General features: G+C 50.6%; 1 protein-coding gene across 1 annotated transcript in view; it reads left to right on the forward strand.

Moving 5' to 3' along the window:
* Positions 1 to 15,807, forward strand: part of CLCN7 (chloride voltage-gated channel 7) — a 50,282-nt gene continuing 34,475 nt past the window's right edge. The window contains exons 1-2 of the mRNA XM_005294414.5: positions 1 to 264; positions 15,406 to 15,477. Of these exons, the coding sequence (XP_005294471.4) occupies positions 52 to 264; positions 15,406 to 15,477 (285 nt within the window). The 5' untranslated portion in view covers positions 1 to 51. The remainder of the gene's footprint in view (positions 265 to 15,405; positions 15,478 to 15,807) is intronic.

Consider the following 15,807-nt stretch of genomic DNA (forward strand, 5'->3'; position numbering starts at 1 on the left):
GTCGTAGTGCCTGTCACGTGAGCGGCGGCGCTGCCTGCCCCACGGGGTCACATGAGCAGCCCGGAGCCCGATGCGGAGCCCCGAGCGGCAGCTGCCCCTGCCGAGCGCCCCCGGCCCGGCCGCATGGCCAACGTCGCCAAGAAGGTGTCCTGGTCCGGCCGGGACCGCGACGAGGAGGACGAGCCCCCGGCCGCCGGGGAGGCCACCCCGCTGCTGAACGGCGCGGGTCCGGGGGCGGCGGGCGGCCCCCCGCACTCCCGGCCGGTGAGCGAGTGGGGCCGGCTCCCTGCGGGGGGCCGGGGGCTTCGCGTTGTGGGGCTGGTGTCGGGGGGTCAGGGGCTGCAGGGGGGCTCGCTGAGGGGCCGGGGTCAGCGGGGCTGCGCGGCGGGGAACAGGCAAGCCCAGATCCGGTGCGGGTCCCGCTCATCCCGCCCTGGGGAGGCTGGGCTCGCTCTAGCTGGTGCCCTGCATCCTGCCGAGCTCGCCTGAATGTCCAGTGAGCTCCAAGCCTAGCTGTGTCTCTGCCTCTTGCCCCCGACCCATCCTTGCCTGCTAGCTTCACCCAATTTATTGCCCCAGCTGCGCTCTGCTTATAAACCTCCGTGCTCTAGCCCTGCAGCCCCAGACACCCTTCTTGCAGCTACTTCTCCTCGGTTCTGGGAGCTGCTGTACATCGCAGAGCCTGCCGGAGCTCTGTGTGCTTCCTTTGCTGGAGTTCAGCTAGGGGCTGCCCTAATCCCTGGTGGTGTAACCGAATGGAAGCGCCTATAAATGGGTGAAATCTGGCAGAGCCCTGAGATGGGAATTGAGCTGTACAGGTAGGATCTGGACAAATGCTGGAACATTGCAAAGACAGTGTAGATGGTGAAGTGACAAGGGTCCAGGGTGAAATAAATTCTCCTGGTGGCTTATTTGGAGAATAAGTGGTTGCTACAGGATCTATGCAGCCCTGAGTGTGGGGGAGGGGAGCTTTATGTCCTTAAGAGGGGATTTTGTGTTGAGTGAGTTTAGGGTGCAGAGAATTCATATGGGGAAGGAGGAAGGGTTAGCGATCGGGTTCTGCCTCCTTTAGTCCTGTTGTTGGCTTTCACCTCATGCTGTCTCTCTGGAGAGAGCTCCTTGAAGCTTTCCTTTAGTATTGGAATGTGTCTCCACAGCCTTCAGTGGAATTGGAGAGACCGGGAAGTACTGGGAGCAAGCAGTGACTAACTGGACAGCATCAGTTAGGTGTCAAAATGATTTGGTGGGTAGCTGAGGAGAGGGACTGGCTTACTGGTGGCATGCAAGGTGTCTCATTTTGGGTTTCCAGGACTCTTGAATGTGCACTGACCTCTGCAAATGGATGGGGATCTGAGCTTTGCTTCCCAAAGGGGCCCCTGCCCTTGTTGTAGAGGCAAACTTTTTGGCCTGAGGGCCACATCTCAGTATGGAAATTGTATGGAGGGCCGGCTGGGGCAGGGGATTCGGGCGCACGGGGGGATGAGGGTTCCGGCTGATGGTGCAGACTCGGGGGTGGGGCTGGGGATGAGGAGTTTGGGGTGCAGGAGCGTGCTCTGGGTTGGGATCAAAGGGTTTGGAGGGCAATCAGGGTTGGGGCAGGGGGTTGGGGCGCAGGGATGGTTCGGGGTGCAGGATCTGGGCAGTGCTTATCTGAAGTGGCTCCTGGAAACAGCGTCCCTTCCCCGCTCCAGCTCCCACGTGGAGGCCGGGCCACGCTGCTCTGTGTACTGCCCTGTCCGCAGGCACCGCCCCTGCAGATCCCATTGGCCATGGTTCCTGGCCAATGGTAGATGCAGAGCTGGCGCTTGGGGCGGGGGCAGCTTGCGGAGCCCCCTGGCTGCCCCTGCTTCCAGGAGCCACACCGAGCTGCTGCATGCGTGGAGTGGAGCAAGGCAAGCCCCGCTCCCTGGCTGGAGCACTGGAGTGGGGAAAGCTCCCAAACCTGCTCCCCAGCGGGAACTCGAGGGCCGCATTAAAAGGTCTGATGGGCTGGATGCAGCCCGCGGGCCGTAGTTTGCCCACCCCTGTTTTAGGGTCACTCTCTGTCATCCTTGGGAGACTGTACTCGATAATTATTTAAGAGGGGGTGTAGAATTCCTTGCTGCCTAAGATTTGGATCCATGTTCTCATTAGGCTGCTCAGCCAGCAGCGGCCTGAGGGGGTGCATCCGAAGAAGTGAGGTTTTTACTCACGAAAGCTTATGCCCAAATAAATCTGTTAGTCTTTAAGGTGCCACCAAACTCCTTGTTGTTTTTGAGGGGTGGGGAAATCAAGCAGAAATTGTGGAAATATCATGGTAGAAGAGCAACTCTGCTGCACCCTTCCTTACTCAGGGGAGAGAAACTTTATGCCTTCAGTTACAGCACTGTCCTGAGTACCTGTCACTATTCACTGATCAGTCTTGGACAGGTCAGTCTTTCTTGTGTCTGAGTCAACCAAACTGGATTAAAAAGCAGAACTTTACAGGTCACCAGATAGTGAGCTGCGATTTCCTATTGCAGAGCGATACTGGAACAGAGCTGTAGTCAGGCTACGGATGACTAGGACAACCAGCAAGGAAAAACACAGCACATGGAGCTGATTCATACAATGTGTTTCTCATGTCACTGTGACAAGTGCCTAGCTGATCGCTGTACTTGGTAAGCACAGCTGATGAGACAGGCTGCTGACCCCCCAAGAAGAGCAGTGTTGCTGTGAGGGGTTGCTGTGGCATGGCAATAAAACAAATGGGGTGGGTGGAAGAGGAATACTTTCAGGAGCTACTAACCATTTCTTAGTGATTATCCTTTTTAAATATAATGGATACAGGAAATCTTCATTTCAAAGTCATGGTCTCTGCTGATGTGTAACCTGTGAATCTTTGGCTGATCAAGGTGTGACCAGTAAGAAGTAGCAGGGTCTATAACAGGGATCGGCAACCTTTGGCACATGGCCTGTCAGGGAAATCCGCTGGCGGGCCGGGATGGTTTGTTTACCTGCAGCGTCCGCAGGTTTGGCTGATCGCAGCTCCCACTGGCTGCGGTTTGCCGTTTCAGGCCAATGGGGGCTGTGGGAAGTGGAGGCCAGCGCATCCCTCGGCCCGCGCCGCTTCCCGTGGCCCCCATTGGCCTGGAATGGCAAACCGCGGCCAGTGGGAGCTGCGATCAGCCAAACCTGCGGACACTGCAGGTAAACAAATCGTCCCGGCCCGCCAGCGGATTTCCCTGATGGGCTGCGTGCCAAAGGTTGTCAATCCCTGGTCTATAAGCATGGAGAGTGGGACCAGTACGTTACGTACGACCCTTTTAATGGGCTCCTTATCCTCCCCATTACTGTTGGGCCCAGCCAGCTTTCTACAACACTCTCAGCTGCAGGCGAGAAGCAATGAACTGGGGAGATTACCCCAATTCTTACTTAAAAGCATATGTTTGTGTGGGAGTGAGCTAGCAGGCTGGTTCTGGGCCTGCTCTCCAGGGTGAGGCAAGGGCTTGAGCAGCTGAGCACAGGAAAATCAAACTCTTTAAATGGCGACTCATTTAATTTCATGCAGCACATGGGGTAAAGGAAATACTGTCGTTTTCTCAAGACACAACTGCCATAAGATCTCACACAGGCCAGGAGCTGTGTGGGATTAAAAGGGATGAGCTGTTTAGGGATATGCTTATCCATATAGTTATAGAATGAATATGCACATGTTGAATTCAAAGGAGATAAACTCTTCTGTTTCAGAGCAAGAGCCATTCACTGACTGGCAGGGTTAGGAAGATACTCTGTGTGAGCTGATTATTCCATAACCATCTTCTATGAAGCTTCTTGCATTCTCCTGAGGGCCCTGGTACTGGCAATCATCAGGAGAATACTGAGTGAGGGGGCCCTGGGGTCTGAACTGGCATGGTGGTTCCCATGTTCTACATCTCTAAGCACGTGCACACAATTCAGATCATATGAATATGCTCATAATGCTGAAACACTTGAATCTTGGGCACATCTCATCAATCTGGCGATTTCAAGATACCTAAGAAGTGCTTGGACAGTTCAGCTGGATGTGCTTAACACCTGATACTAGGATAAAGGGATCTTTTTATAAAACACTCCTCTCGTTTCTCCTTCCTTGCCATTCAACTGGATCGGCTCTGATATTTTTCCAAGCTAGCTCACAAATTAAATATTAAATATTCAAACACGCTGATGCCCAGGCAGGAAGCAATCCTAATTCTCAGGCAGGAAGCAATGTTATTCTGAGAAATGCAGATCAAGAGTCTGCCTTCTAACCCACGTGGATAAAAGCAAACTTTATGGTGGTGATGACTTGTCATGTGCCTGCTGTGCCTTTCATTTTGTCTTTTTGCTTTCCTTGAGAGTAACATTTTTGGGGAGGGGAGAAGGGTAGGGTGGCAGATGGATTTGTCAAACGATGTGTGGGATCCTTGGTCGCGAATACTCAGCCTACCTTGCAACAGATGCAAAATTGTTGTATGAGTCTGTAGGCTGGTGGGATGCTAATATCTGTATTAATCTGTGTATGCTTATTTTGATTAGCTGCATGCTTGTTTAGAAGCTCAGATAGCAAGATGTAAAATGCTGCAATCAGGGAATAGCACCAGAGGTCTTCCTGCTGGCTATAATTAGAGGCATCCTGGATGTGTCTCCTCCGGGGGGAAGGAAGAAAGGTCTGTACCTGTATTAGAGAAAACAAAAATTCCTGAGGAATCTTGGAGTAGTTCATGCCTAGGACTGTTAGCCTTTAGGGTCAACGGGGCTGGGGAGTATACCTGCCTACTCACCTGATGGGAGTGAGCGCTTAGCCTTGAGCTGACTTCTTGAGTCTGCAGACAGTTTCAGGGTTGCTGCACATAATTTCCCGAGGTGATATTAACAAGACTCTGGTCAGTTTCACTTCAGCCTCGTAGGCAGCAATATCTTGTCTCTCATGGAATCCGCCAGTCTGTACGATGTCTGTGTGGTCATTCAAATTGCTGCATGGAGGTGTATGGGGACACAGCTTCTTTTTAATGTTCTGTGTGATCCAGAGCCAGGCTGTTGGCATGTGATGGTGCAGAGGATAAGGAAAGGAAATAATTCATGTCTTGTGACCCTTCTCTGGAAATAAAAAAACCCTCCGATAACATTTCCCAGGCAGTGGCCTAGTTTACTCATCAACAACAGAAGTTGAGTCAAATGCTTCTTGTTTGTGGTTCTTCAGAGCAAAGTTGGGAGCCTATAAAAAGTTTGCTGTGTACACAGTCATAGTGTTTGTTCTGTCAATGTTTTTGTTCATTAGCTCTGATTGAAGTCATGCCATTATTCACAGGCAGGGATTGCTTCATGGCTAGTCAGCCTGGAAGGTAGAACACTGGTACGGTAGCTACCATGCATGGTGCATATAATATAGTTTGGCTGAATATAGGCCTTTTATTACTGCCTACATCTAATCTTGTGGATTCTCGTGGTTGGGGGTTGTAACCCATCTGCCTGGCGTAGGGCTCACTAGCTCTGCTCCTGGGTGAGTCAGTCCTTGCTGGGCAAGATGCTACTAGCTATGTTGGTCTCCTTGCCAATCAATACCACACTGGTTCAACCATACTGTAATAATGGGCCCTTTGTCATTGCTCATATGTCATCATATACAGCACATCCTGTGGGGTAGGAAATTATTTTTGAGTGCTATTTACTGTATATTATGGCTTGGTGTGTCTGAGCCCACTTATCCACTGACACTTTAAAAACCCTTGCACCCCAATCTGGGTCTATGCTGGTTATGTGATATATATGTATCTCTTCACCCTTGCAACCAATACCTGTAATCCCTCATAAATCAAGCCTGACCCCAGATGCACAGTACCTTCCCTCTTAATTTGTGTATATTTAATTTTAAACATTAACTTTAATAAAAATTTTAAACTTTAGCCAAACTTTTCTTTCCAATTAAAGTTGCTACTCTGGGTTTGCTACAGGTCCTTTCAGAGAGGTTGTTTTCATTGCAATCAGCCGTTGGACCATGTCCCAGAATGATGTCGCCTGAGTCATCTCTTTCTAGAACTTACAATTAGAAATAAATGAACTGGCCACTGCGCTAGAAACTAGCAGCACCTTACTTGGCAAAATCGGCCAACTTCAGAAGTCTGCGTAGTGAGTGTCTTTATACCAATGAGCTATGGCAGAAACTATCCCAGCTCTTCAGAGATGGTTACCAGGTGCAGTTGCTACAGTTATTCTTTCAGTAAATGCACTACAGAGAAAACATTAAAAAGCCTACCTGCATGCTAATCACCTTCCCAGGGATCCGCCCAACCTAACATGGGCTCTGATAGGAGCCATCCATCAAACCCCCACTGAAGGGAGATTCCTTAAGGTTACCTGTTCATCACAGCTTCAGCTCAGAACAAGCCCACAGTCTTATGGGGCCTCAGTAGGCCCAGTCCTTCCTACCCTTCCCTAAGGACTGGTGCTCTATGTGGAGCAGAAGGCCTGTCCCTTTGCTGGATCAGGAAGAAGGCCCTGAGCTAGTTTATCCAAGAGTCCTTTGTGGGTTGGTCCGTGGAGAATCCAGTGTGAACCAATATATGCACCTTTCCTGGGGTTGGCTTCAAAGGGCTGGTAAGCAGGGAAATTACATTAGTATCCCCATCCCTGCTAGAGAAGGCACATCCAGTGCCACAATAACACACACAGCGAACCCCAACTTAATTCCATAAGGTTTGCCCAGGATATTACAGAATAGTGTCAGTCTTTCGCAGTAACAATCAGCGGTAACATCATACCAGCCAAGTCAGTCATATTTGCTCTCCCCCACCTCTCTTGCAAACATCTGTCCACATGTTGTTCAGGCTGATGGAAAAAGTCCAGTCTGGCCTAGCACCACTCTAAGCATTACACTGCCCCTAGAATAACCTAGAGGAGAATTCTTCTTCAGAGGGATCCTTTGGTCTTGGGGTTGGAGCCCCAAATGCTGAAGGATCTTCTCTCAGTCTTAATCTGGCCAATGTGCCAGCTTTCATATGGACTCCAGAGTATGGGAGTTCAAACTAGCTAGTGCATAGGGTCTCACTTGCATTTACCTAAAGTTCTTTGTGTGTGTGTGTTGTAATTTTTTTTTTCTCATAATGAAATTTGGAGGTGGAAGCCCAGCTCACCCTTTCTCAGTCAGAGGCCCCTGCAGAAAATACAATTACGTCTTGGTGCTTCCAGTCAGATCAAGAGCACTTGAGTGTCTAGTCTTTCTACCCTACGCTAAAGCCCCCTCCCCTTTACACTGTCAGCTCTTTAGGGCAAGGATTGCGTTGCCCTCTCTCTGTTCAGCACCTAGCCCAACAAGGCCTCAGTCCAGATCTAGGTGCCTCACTGATCTAAATGCTGCCCACATGCAAACGAATGTTTGTTGCAAAGTCAAGCACTTAAAATGCCATATTTATGGCTGCCTTTGCAACCTTAGTTTTGTCCCCTGGGGGAGTCTAGCCTGTGCACTGAGTGAGGCAGGAGTTCTGTTAAAGAAAAAATAATATGTGGTCATGTAATTAAAGACAGTCGTAAGGCATACATGTGTGTGGGGGGGTCAAATTAAGGCTACACAAGCAACCTTTGTTAAAAGTAGATCTTACATAACTTCAGTTCCTTTAAAAGAAAAGAGTTAAAAACGACTAACAACCTCCCCCATCGTGCATCAGCAGCAGGTTTGAGCTACAGGATTGACTACATTAGCAACCTTTTCCTGCTGGCAGCTGTCCCTGGGCTGGGCTGCTGGTGCCATGGGCTGGGTCTAGGGGAGGCCCCAGCCCGTCATTCTTTCTCCCCTCTGATAAGTGCTGGGGGAGTTGCTGCCCCATGTGATGCCCCTGGTGGGAAGAGGGGATGGGCTGCTGGGAAGATGTGCCAAGTCCAGGGAGGCATGTGGGAGGCCCAGCTCTTTCTCATCTCCTCTCCCACTGCTACAGCTCCCAGGTCATTCCAGCGCAGTGGTGGCGTGGGCCCAGCTGTAGAATATTCATTCAGTTATTTTGGTAGGCTGCCAACATTTCCCTGGGGAAGCAAGCGAGAGAAGGAAAGAGTGACTTCAGTTTGTATTAGTGAGCACAGTGTCTGTCTCAGCCAAACCCAAATGGAATCAAGAGAGAAAGGAAAAGCACTTCTGTAGCCTGGGGATTTTCTTCCAGCCAAATTTCAATTTAAATACAGTTCAATTTATATCCTGGAAAGCAGGGACTTGAAAAGGATTTAGGGTCATGGCGAACAAGCAACTCAACAGGAGCTTCCATTTTGATGCTGTGGCAAAAAGGGCTAAGGGGATCCTTGGAGGAGGGGTAGATAAAAATGGACTTATACACTGAATACTTTTCCTTTTAAATAATCTGATTGCAATTACATTTGACATTGACAGCTGGTTTTAGGGACTACAGTTCACTCTGTTAAAAACATTTAAATAAAGTCAGTGAGTCCCCAAATTTTAATTTAGTAAATGGTGCTGCTTTTTTAATTATTTACTGGTTCCCAGGAAAACCATCTCACTTTCTTTATGTCAACTCAAGCTTTATAAATGTCACAATGTCATGTTCTGCTGATGTATATAAATTACTTTGTCTGTAGAATGGAGAAATTCTGGTATTTACATTTTTCCAAATGTAAATAACTGTCAGTTTCTGTTGCCCAGAAAAGCTTTTGCCTTAATTACTTTTGGTTTCAGTTTAGCTAGCAAGTGCAGAGAGTGAACGAGCGCTTCATTTGGGCTAGTAATTCATTCAAAGCTGTTTAAAAACGAGAGGGAATTGAACTAGCAGGAAAACTTGTTTTCATCTTTCAAAGTATGAATAAAACCAGGTTGGAGAGGATGAGTGAGATCTATTAAGCATAAAAACACGAAGGGCATGGGGCAGATATTTCAAAGTTACTTAAGCACCAAAACATTTTGAACAAGGCACCTGGTAGGAATATAATTTCTATACTGTATCCTCCTGGTTAGCCAAAAGTACCAATTTTTTTTATAAGGACTACATTTGGTTTCAGTTCAGCACGTTTTAATGGTTAACCACCAATAAAAATGCACCTTTCTTTGTTAATTTTCCTAAAGTGCAAATAAGAACATAAGAACGGCCATACTGGGTCAGACCAATGGTCCATCTAGCCCAGAGTCCTGTCTTCTGACAGTGGCCAATGCCAGGTGCCCCAGAGGGAATGAACAGAGCAGGTAATCATCAAGTGATCCATCCCCTGTCACCCATTCCCAGCTTCTGGCAAATGAGGCCAGGGACGGGACAAAACAAAACAAAATTAAAATTGATGATTTAAATTCAGATTTCCTCCTTGAAGACTGAATCATGATTAAAATGGATTTGACTCAATCTGGTCCTGCAGGTATATAATGAGTAGGAGGAGTATGGACGTCATTTTTACCTCCGTGTATGGCATTGGCCGGACAAATGCTGGAATGTTGCTTACAGTCCTGGTGTTTGCATTTTAAAAAAAGGTGTTGAAAATTGCAGAGGGTGCAGAAAAGAGCCACAAAAATGATTTAAGGTCTGGAGAAAATGTATTACAGTGAGTGACTTACAGCTCAGTCTGTTTAGTTTAGTTTATTACCAAAAACCCCTCAAAAAACGGAGCTGGTTGATGATGGTGTGGAAGCACCTTCCTGGGGAGAAAACACCAGGTATTAAAAGGCTCGTGCATCTAGTGAAGAAAAACGTGCCAAGAACTAATAGCTGGAAGCTGAAGCCAGACAAATTTAGATGGAAATAATGGACGCATTTTTAACAGGATGATTAACCATTGGAAGACACGACCAAGGGAAGTGGCAGATTCTCCATTTTTGATGTCTTCAGATCAACACTGGATGCCGTTCTGGAAGAGGCTTTAGTCAGACAAGGTCTTGGGCTCAACACTGGGGTAACTGGGTGAAATTCTGTGCCCTGTGACATACAGGAAGTCAGGCTAAATGATCTAATGATCCCTTTTGGCCTTTATCTTGTCATCAAAAGCTTCGACCAGCAATGGAGGTGAGAACTTTCGAAAAAAGGTCACAAACATTTCTTGCCGTGGAAAGTGTTAGGCAACCGAAGTACAGGGGTTGCTACTGGCTCCCATGACCTGTGTTTTGGAACGCCAAATTGAGTAACTGTTTGAGATAACGTAGGAGAATAAGCTGAAACTGGCTAGTCTTGGCTTCCTCCCCAAGTTTATTAAAATGATTTTGCTTGTGATCAGTCGTGAAGAGGTGACTTCAGGCTTCTTGTTAAGGTATCAAAGGCTTAAACAAATCTAGGCTCAATGACTAGGTGGTACTGGGGTGTGCGTGTATGTGTGTGTGTATGTATGTATATGTGTGTGTATATAACATATTTTTAATGTATTCTCTTTGCATTCTAGAGATACACAAGCCCAGGGTTGGAGGAGTCAGGGCCTGCAGAGTAAACTCTCCTGGTGTGAAGGAGTGCGCTCCTGTTTCAAGTTAACACTCCAGACCTGGTGCCAGTTGCAGAGGTTGTTTAGATCCAGCCCAGGGCTGGATTAACCTTTTGTGGGCTTGGCACCAAACATATTTGGGGGCCCCCATGGAGGCAATGGAGCATGGCGTGGGGGGCTGGCCAGGGGTATGGTATGGCAGGAGTGGCCCCACTCCACTCAGCCCCGTGTGAGGGCACTATTTACAAACTGGCACACTGTGCCCCTCCCCCCAACTGGCCAAGACTGGCCAGGCTTCTGCATCAGTCCCAGGCGGTTCAGCTAGGGAGACAGGTGGGACCCCACAGGTGGTGGGAAGCAGAGACTGCCTGGAGCTGGAGGTGCAATGGGGTCTGGCCAGGAGGCAGAAAGAAGCTGGAGGGTGGGGCTGGGGGTGGACAGGAGCCCTCGGCCGGCCAGCGGGCAGGCCGAGAGGAGCAAGTGGTGAGCACGGGGGAGCCAGTGGGGTCTCGGGGCACAATGCAAGCAGAGCAGGCTGGCCACTCGCACTATTGTAAACCTGGCACTGATCCAGCCTTGTGAGCCACTGCATTGGTTTGGACTCCAGATGGGCAATTGCTTTGCTCTGTCGGTATTAGGATCTCAAGCAGCGCCCTTCGGCGGGGGGGAAGGTAGGGTAAGTCTACACAGCAGCGGGAGCGAGCCACCCCGTTCAGGGCAACAGATTCAAGCTAACACGCTAAAAATAGCAGTGTGGACGCTGTGGCTCGGGCGGAGACTCATGCTAGCCTTGCGGGTGAGGTGGCTAGTTTGAGTCTGTCGATCTGGGCTGGGGGGCTTGCTTCCAGCTGCAGCGTAGATGTGCCCTTAGTGGCTGGCAAGGGAGCCTGAGTGTACAGTCTTGTGATCCTGCTAACAAGCTGATTGCATCTTGGTTCCTGTCTGCTTGCAGACATGACCACACCGCTTGGAGACTGAAGAGAAGGGAGGGGCCTGCTTCTATCTGATAATGTGCATGTTGCGTGGCCAGCACTCTAAACTAACTTCGTCCCCCTCCCAAAGCTCGCAGAGAGGAGTGAGTTTCATGGTCTGGGAATCTGAGCACTTTCGTGGTAGCTCCTCCCGGAGTGGGTGTGAATGTTAAATGAGTCTGGGGAGGGCTGTGAAGGGAAGCGAGGGTGGCTCTTATGGGAAAGGTAAATTACAGCAGCGGTGGGACAGGTCTGGCCCTAAGTTGGGTCTGACAAAACCAGCGCACAAAGAGCTGTTTGTGAAGTCAGGCAGTGCCACTTTCCCGATGGCCTCTGAAGAGCTCCTCATGCTGCCACTTTCTGGCCATGGAGACTCATCGCCTCGCAAGGGACGACTTGACATCTAGCCCTGTGCTTGGTACCAAACCAGCAGGGCTGCAGGATCTGGAGATGTGGAGTCAGTCTGGGTCCTGTTTGAGAGCTGGCTCCGTTTTGACCCAATCACACTTGTCTGGGTGCCTCTCCCCCTTTGGGCCCTCATCTGCCTCTGCTCCTCTTGCAGCCGCTCACTGTGACCTGGCTGTAAAACGGGCATCGCCACCTCTGTTCTAAAATGGGATCTTGCACCTCCTCTTCAAATACTTCTGATATAGGCAGGGAGAGCTTGGCCTTAGACCCTCAGAGGAAGAGGAAAGTGTCTTGTAGGCCCCTGTTCCTGTAGTCTCTGAACACCTCGCTGTCTCTAATGGAGCTATACACCCAACACCTCCCATTTTACAGCGGGAGAAGGGCCTTCAGTTCCCCATGACTTGATTGCCTGGGCTATTGCAGTGAATCCTTTGAGACAAGTTCGAAGTGGCTGCCTCCCTGCAGTGGCCAGTTGCATGAATGACTAGTACAGAATGACTAGTACTAGCCCTTTCCCGGTGACTGCTTCTCTCAGTCCAGCCGGAAAGACTGAGAGAGTCCAATGTGCCTGCAGGCCCCTGGAGCTGCCTCTCTTCCCGCGTTCCAGAGGCTCCTCGCTGGCACAGGGGATGGCGGTTTCTTTGTTTGTCTTTGGCAGGCCATGCTAGTCTCCTGACCGCAGGGATGGCTCCATCCTATGCTGTTGCTCACAATAGGCCTCTTGGCCCTGCAGGGCCGAGGTGGTCTGTGGAAAGGGGCAGATGTCAGCTCTGGGAAACCTCATTTCCATTAAATGTAAATTAAAATAACTCCAGTGTCCGATGGCTAGTTGTCGTGTTCCCTGTCCCCCCACCCCCCTGCCAGGGCAGTGCTCCCTTCTGCGGCGCAGTGACACTTCAGATACCAGGGTAGATGCTTTCAGCCCCAGCAAAAACAACGAGGAGTCTGGTGGTACCTTAAAGACTAACAGATTTATTTGGGCATAAGCTTTAGTGGGTAAAAACCCCACTTCTTCACCAACAAAGTATCCATCCCCCACTTTGGAGCAGGACGTCATGTCTGGTACTGCGTGCTGGGGCCCTTTAACACCACAGCACCACTGCAGACTAGGTTATAGGCCCAGCCCTTGCTCATGTTGAGTGACTGGAGAAGTGCCCAGAATAGCTCTCAAACTCCTGTATTAGGCAACTCTGCTGACAGTGCTCGGTTCTGGGAACTTGCCCTGCAGAAGAACCGGTCCTCCCAGATCACTCTGTCTGCTGGAGAATGCACTGTGGTTCATCCCCGCCTGGTACGTGTCTAGGCAGCAAAGTGTGGCTGTGACAAACGCTCCCTGAACCTGGCTTTCTATAGCCGCTGTGGGAAACGCCTTGTGCAGCTTCGGTTGCGCTCGGTCTGCAGGCTCAGAGCTGTCTCCTACCTCCAGCTTGCTTGCTTGTTTCTCTGTGTTGCTGTTTGCAAATAGCAGCATGTCTTTCTGGGCCTGAGCGAGCTAAAAGCTTTGGTGGGAATGAGATTAAATAGACTAATATGCTCATTTCCTCTGGCCAGGAGTGGGTCATGTGGAGTAGAGGACGGAGCAAAATGCACAACAAACTATCTGTTTGTTGTTAACTGATCCCTTATTCCAGGCCAGGAAATAATTATTTCCTGATCATGACCAGAGGGTGTTCCTGCAGTGCAGCTGCAGATTTTGCCCAGGCAGGCAGGTGTGTTGAGTTATCGCGGTCCTGAGCTATGTAATGCTGTTGAATTAGGGAAATCTTTGGGTGAGGTGAGACGTGAGCTGTGGTATCGGTGCCAGCATTCAGGAGGGAGGGAAGGTGGATTTGGGGAGCGATCGGTTAACAGCCAGTCTCTCGAAAGTAACTCGGAGCCACGAGGCACAAGCAGGTTTCACGTGGCTGTGGCACTTCCTCATTGGAGAGCCCCAGCGCACTGAACAATGTGCGGTAGAAAGGCCTGTCTCTCCATGGTGACTGGGGGTGAGGTGTGCATCGTTGGAGCGGCCCTCCCAGCAGGGAAATGTGCAGGGCAGGGCTGCACCTGGGGTTGTGTGATGCATGGGGAGAAAAGCCTCTTGTGCAGCATCCGGTGAGCTGGCCCCAGTACACTGGGCCAGCTCAGTGCAGCACAGGGGTGCTGCTTTGGCACAGCTGATGCGAGGTGTCCCCCAAAGCAGGCAGAGAGCAGAGCGTCCTGCCTGGCTGGAGCTGGCTGAAGCCTCAGGTGACAGCTCCTATTGCCTGAGCTCCAGGGAAAGGAGATGGAGGTGGCATAGCTCCAGCATCCCTCCCTTGTGCTGCTCCTGCCTCTGTTCTCTAGGGGGGCCGCTGGATTTACCCTGGGATTTAACCAGGACGTCTTCAAGTCTGAATGGCTGCAGGGGGCCTTGCAGTCTTGCTGGGAGTGGAACAAGGGGTGTCCAGCCCCGTACAGAGTAAAGAGCAACTCCCAGCTTCTCTCCCTGTGCTTGGGCAGCATCCTGGCAGTGGTGTGGGGTAGGAGACTGGCTGCAATAGGCGAATGAAAGGTAGGATGGAGGGAGAGGCCCTGGCTAAGATCAGCCCCTTCGTGCTGGGCTCTAGGTACCATGAGAGAGACAGACAGACGGCCCCTAACTCTCTGGGCCTCACCGGCTGGCTGGTGGGTTGGTTGCCACCAATGGCAGCATGCTCTTTTCTGCTCCATGAGGCAGGCCGAGAGCTCACTAGTAAAAAGCGTGCACAGGGGCTAACCCCTCCCGGCCTCAGAGAGACCCTTTCACAGCATGATACGGTGCAGTGTAAAATTGAACGCCCCCTGCTGCAGCAAGTGGGCCATTTCCAGCTCTGGGCTCGTCTGCAGAGCTTTATCCATGATGCAAGAAAATGACCCAAATGCAGCTCAGGTGTTCCTCCAACAAACACAGCCGAGGAGCATTTGGCTTGTGGAGGGAAGTAATTTATTCAGCCTCTTGCAAGGTAGACTGTTGTTAATACTATTAATAATAGCTGCTGACAGGGCTTCAAATTGCCTCCTGGGCCTGTCATTGCTGGCTAAGTGAGCCTAGCCCTGGGACAATCAAACTTTGTCCACCAAAGGATTGCAACCAACTTGCCTAAACCAGAGCAGTTGCAGCTGCCATGTGGTCACTTTGTGGCAAGTCCAGAATCTGGTGTACCAACTTCCATCTTGACTGGCGTGGCTTCTGCATTACAAACTAGTGGCCCCTGTCAACATCGAACTCCATGGGTTGCATTAGGCCTGGCTCCTGCATTTGGCCACTGTTGGCCTAGAGCACGGGATGCCCTGGCCTGGAAGGAAGCTATTCCCATGTGCTGCAGCAAGTACAACAGGGTGAGTCTGCGTGAGGAGATCCTGGGCTGCTGACACAGCAGGCAGAGCACAGCCACACCCGGCGAGGGGAGCCTGACCAATGCAGGCGGCATATGAGAAGAGAGAGGGAGAGTGCCCCAGCTGGGCTGAGTGCAGCATGAACTTGAGGGCAGGCAGCTGTCAATCTCACTTCCCTCCTGCCCTGCCCCCCTTGCGTATCAGAGTCAGGAGGGCAAAGCGGGGGCACCCAGATGTCTCCCTTCTAGTGTCGGGGCTTGCTAACCTGCGGCCATGTGGAATATTTGTGCATTAATCTAGTTTTCCATTCTCCTCTCAGATCACCCATTCGCCTTTTCTGCGCCTCGGGCAGCTGAGCAGCGTGGATCTCGATGACGATGTCCGCGAACTGGTGAGTGGCACAGAAAGGAGCAAACGTTACTCTGACAGTTCCCCTTCTTGGTAACCAAGGCCAGGCTGCAGCAGATGGCTCCTCGCAAAGCAGCAGCATGGGCCTCAGGAGGCAAACCCACTGCCAAGGGTCTATCTTTCCATTATAAGTCTGCCTAACTTCTTCTAACTTGCCCATCTTCCTCTTCCCCACCAAAACCAGCTGCCTACTTCTGCCTGGAAACTATCATGTGTGAGCCCCTGCCCCAGGAGGCGCCTCTTGGAAAACTTGGGGTGAGCGGATGATGTGTCTTGGAGAAATTAGTCTGTGTCTTTAAGACTCCCTCCCTCC

The sequence above is a fragment of the Chrysemys picta genome, chromosome 10 (assembly GCF_011386835.1).
Source record: "Chrysemys picta bellii isolate R12L10 chromosome 10, ASM1138683v2, whole genome shotgun sequence".
Lineage (NCBI taxonomy): Eukaryota > Metazoa > Chordata > Testudines > Emydidae > Chrysemys > Chrysemys picta.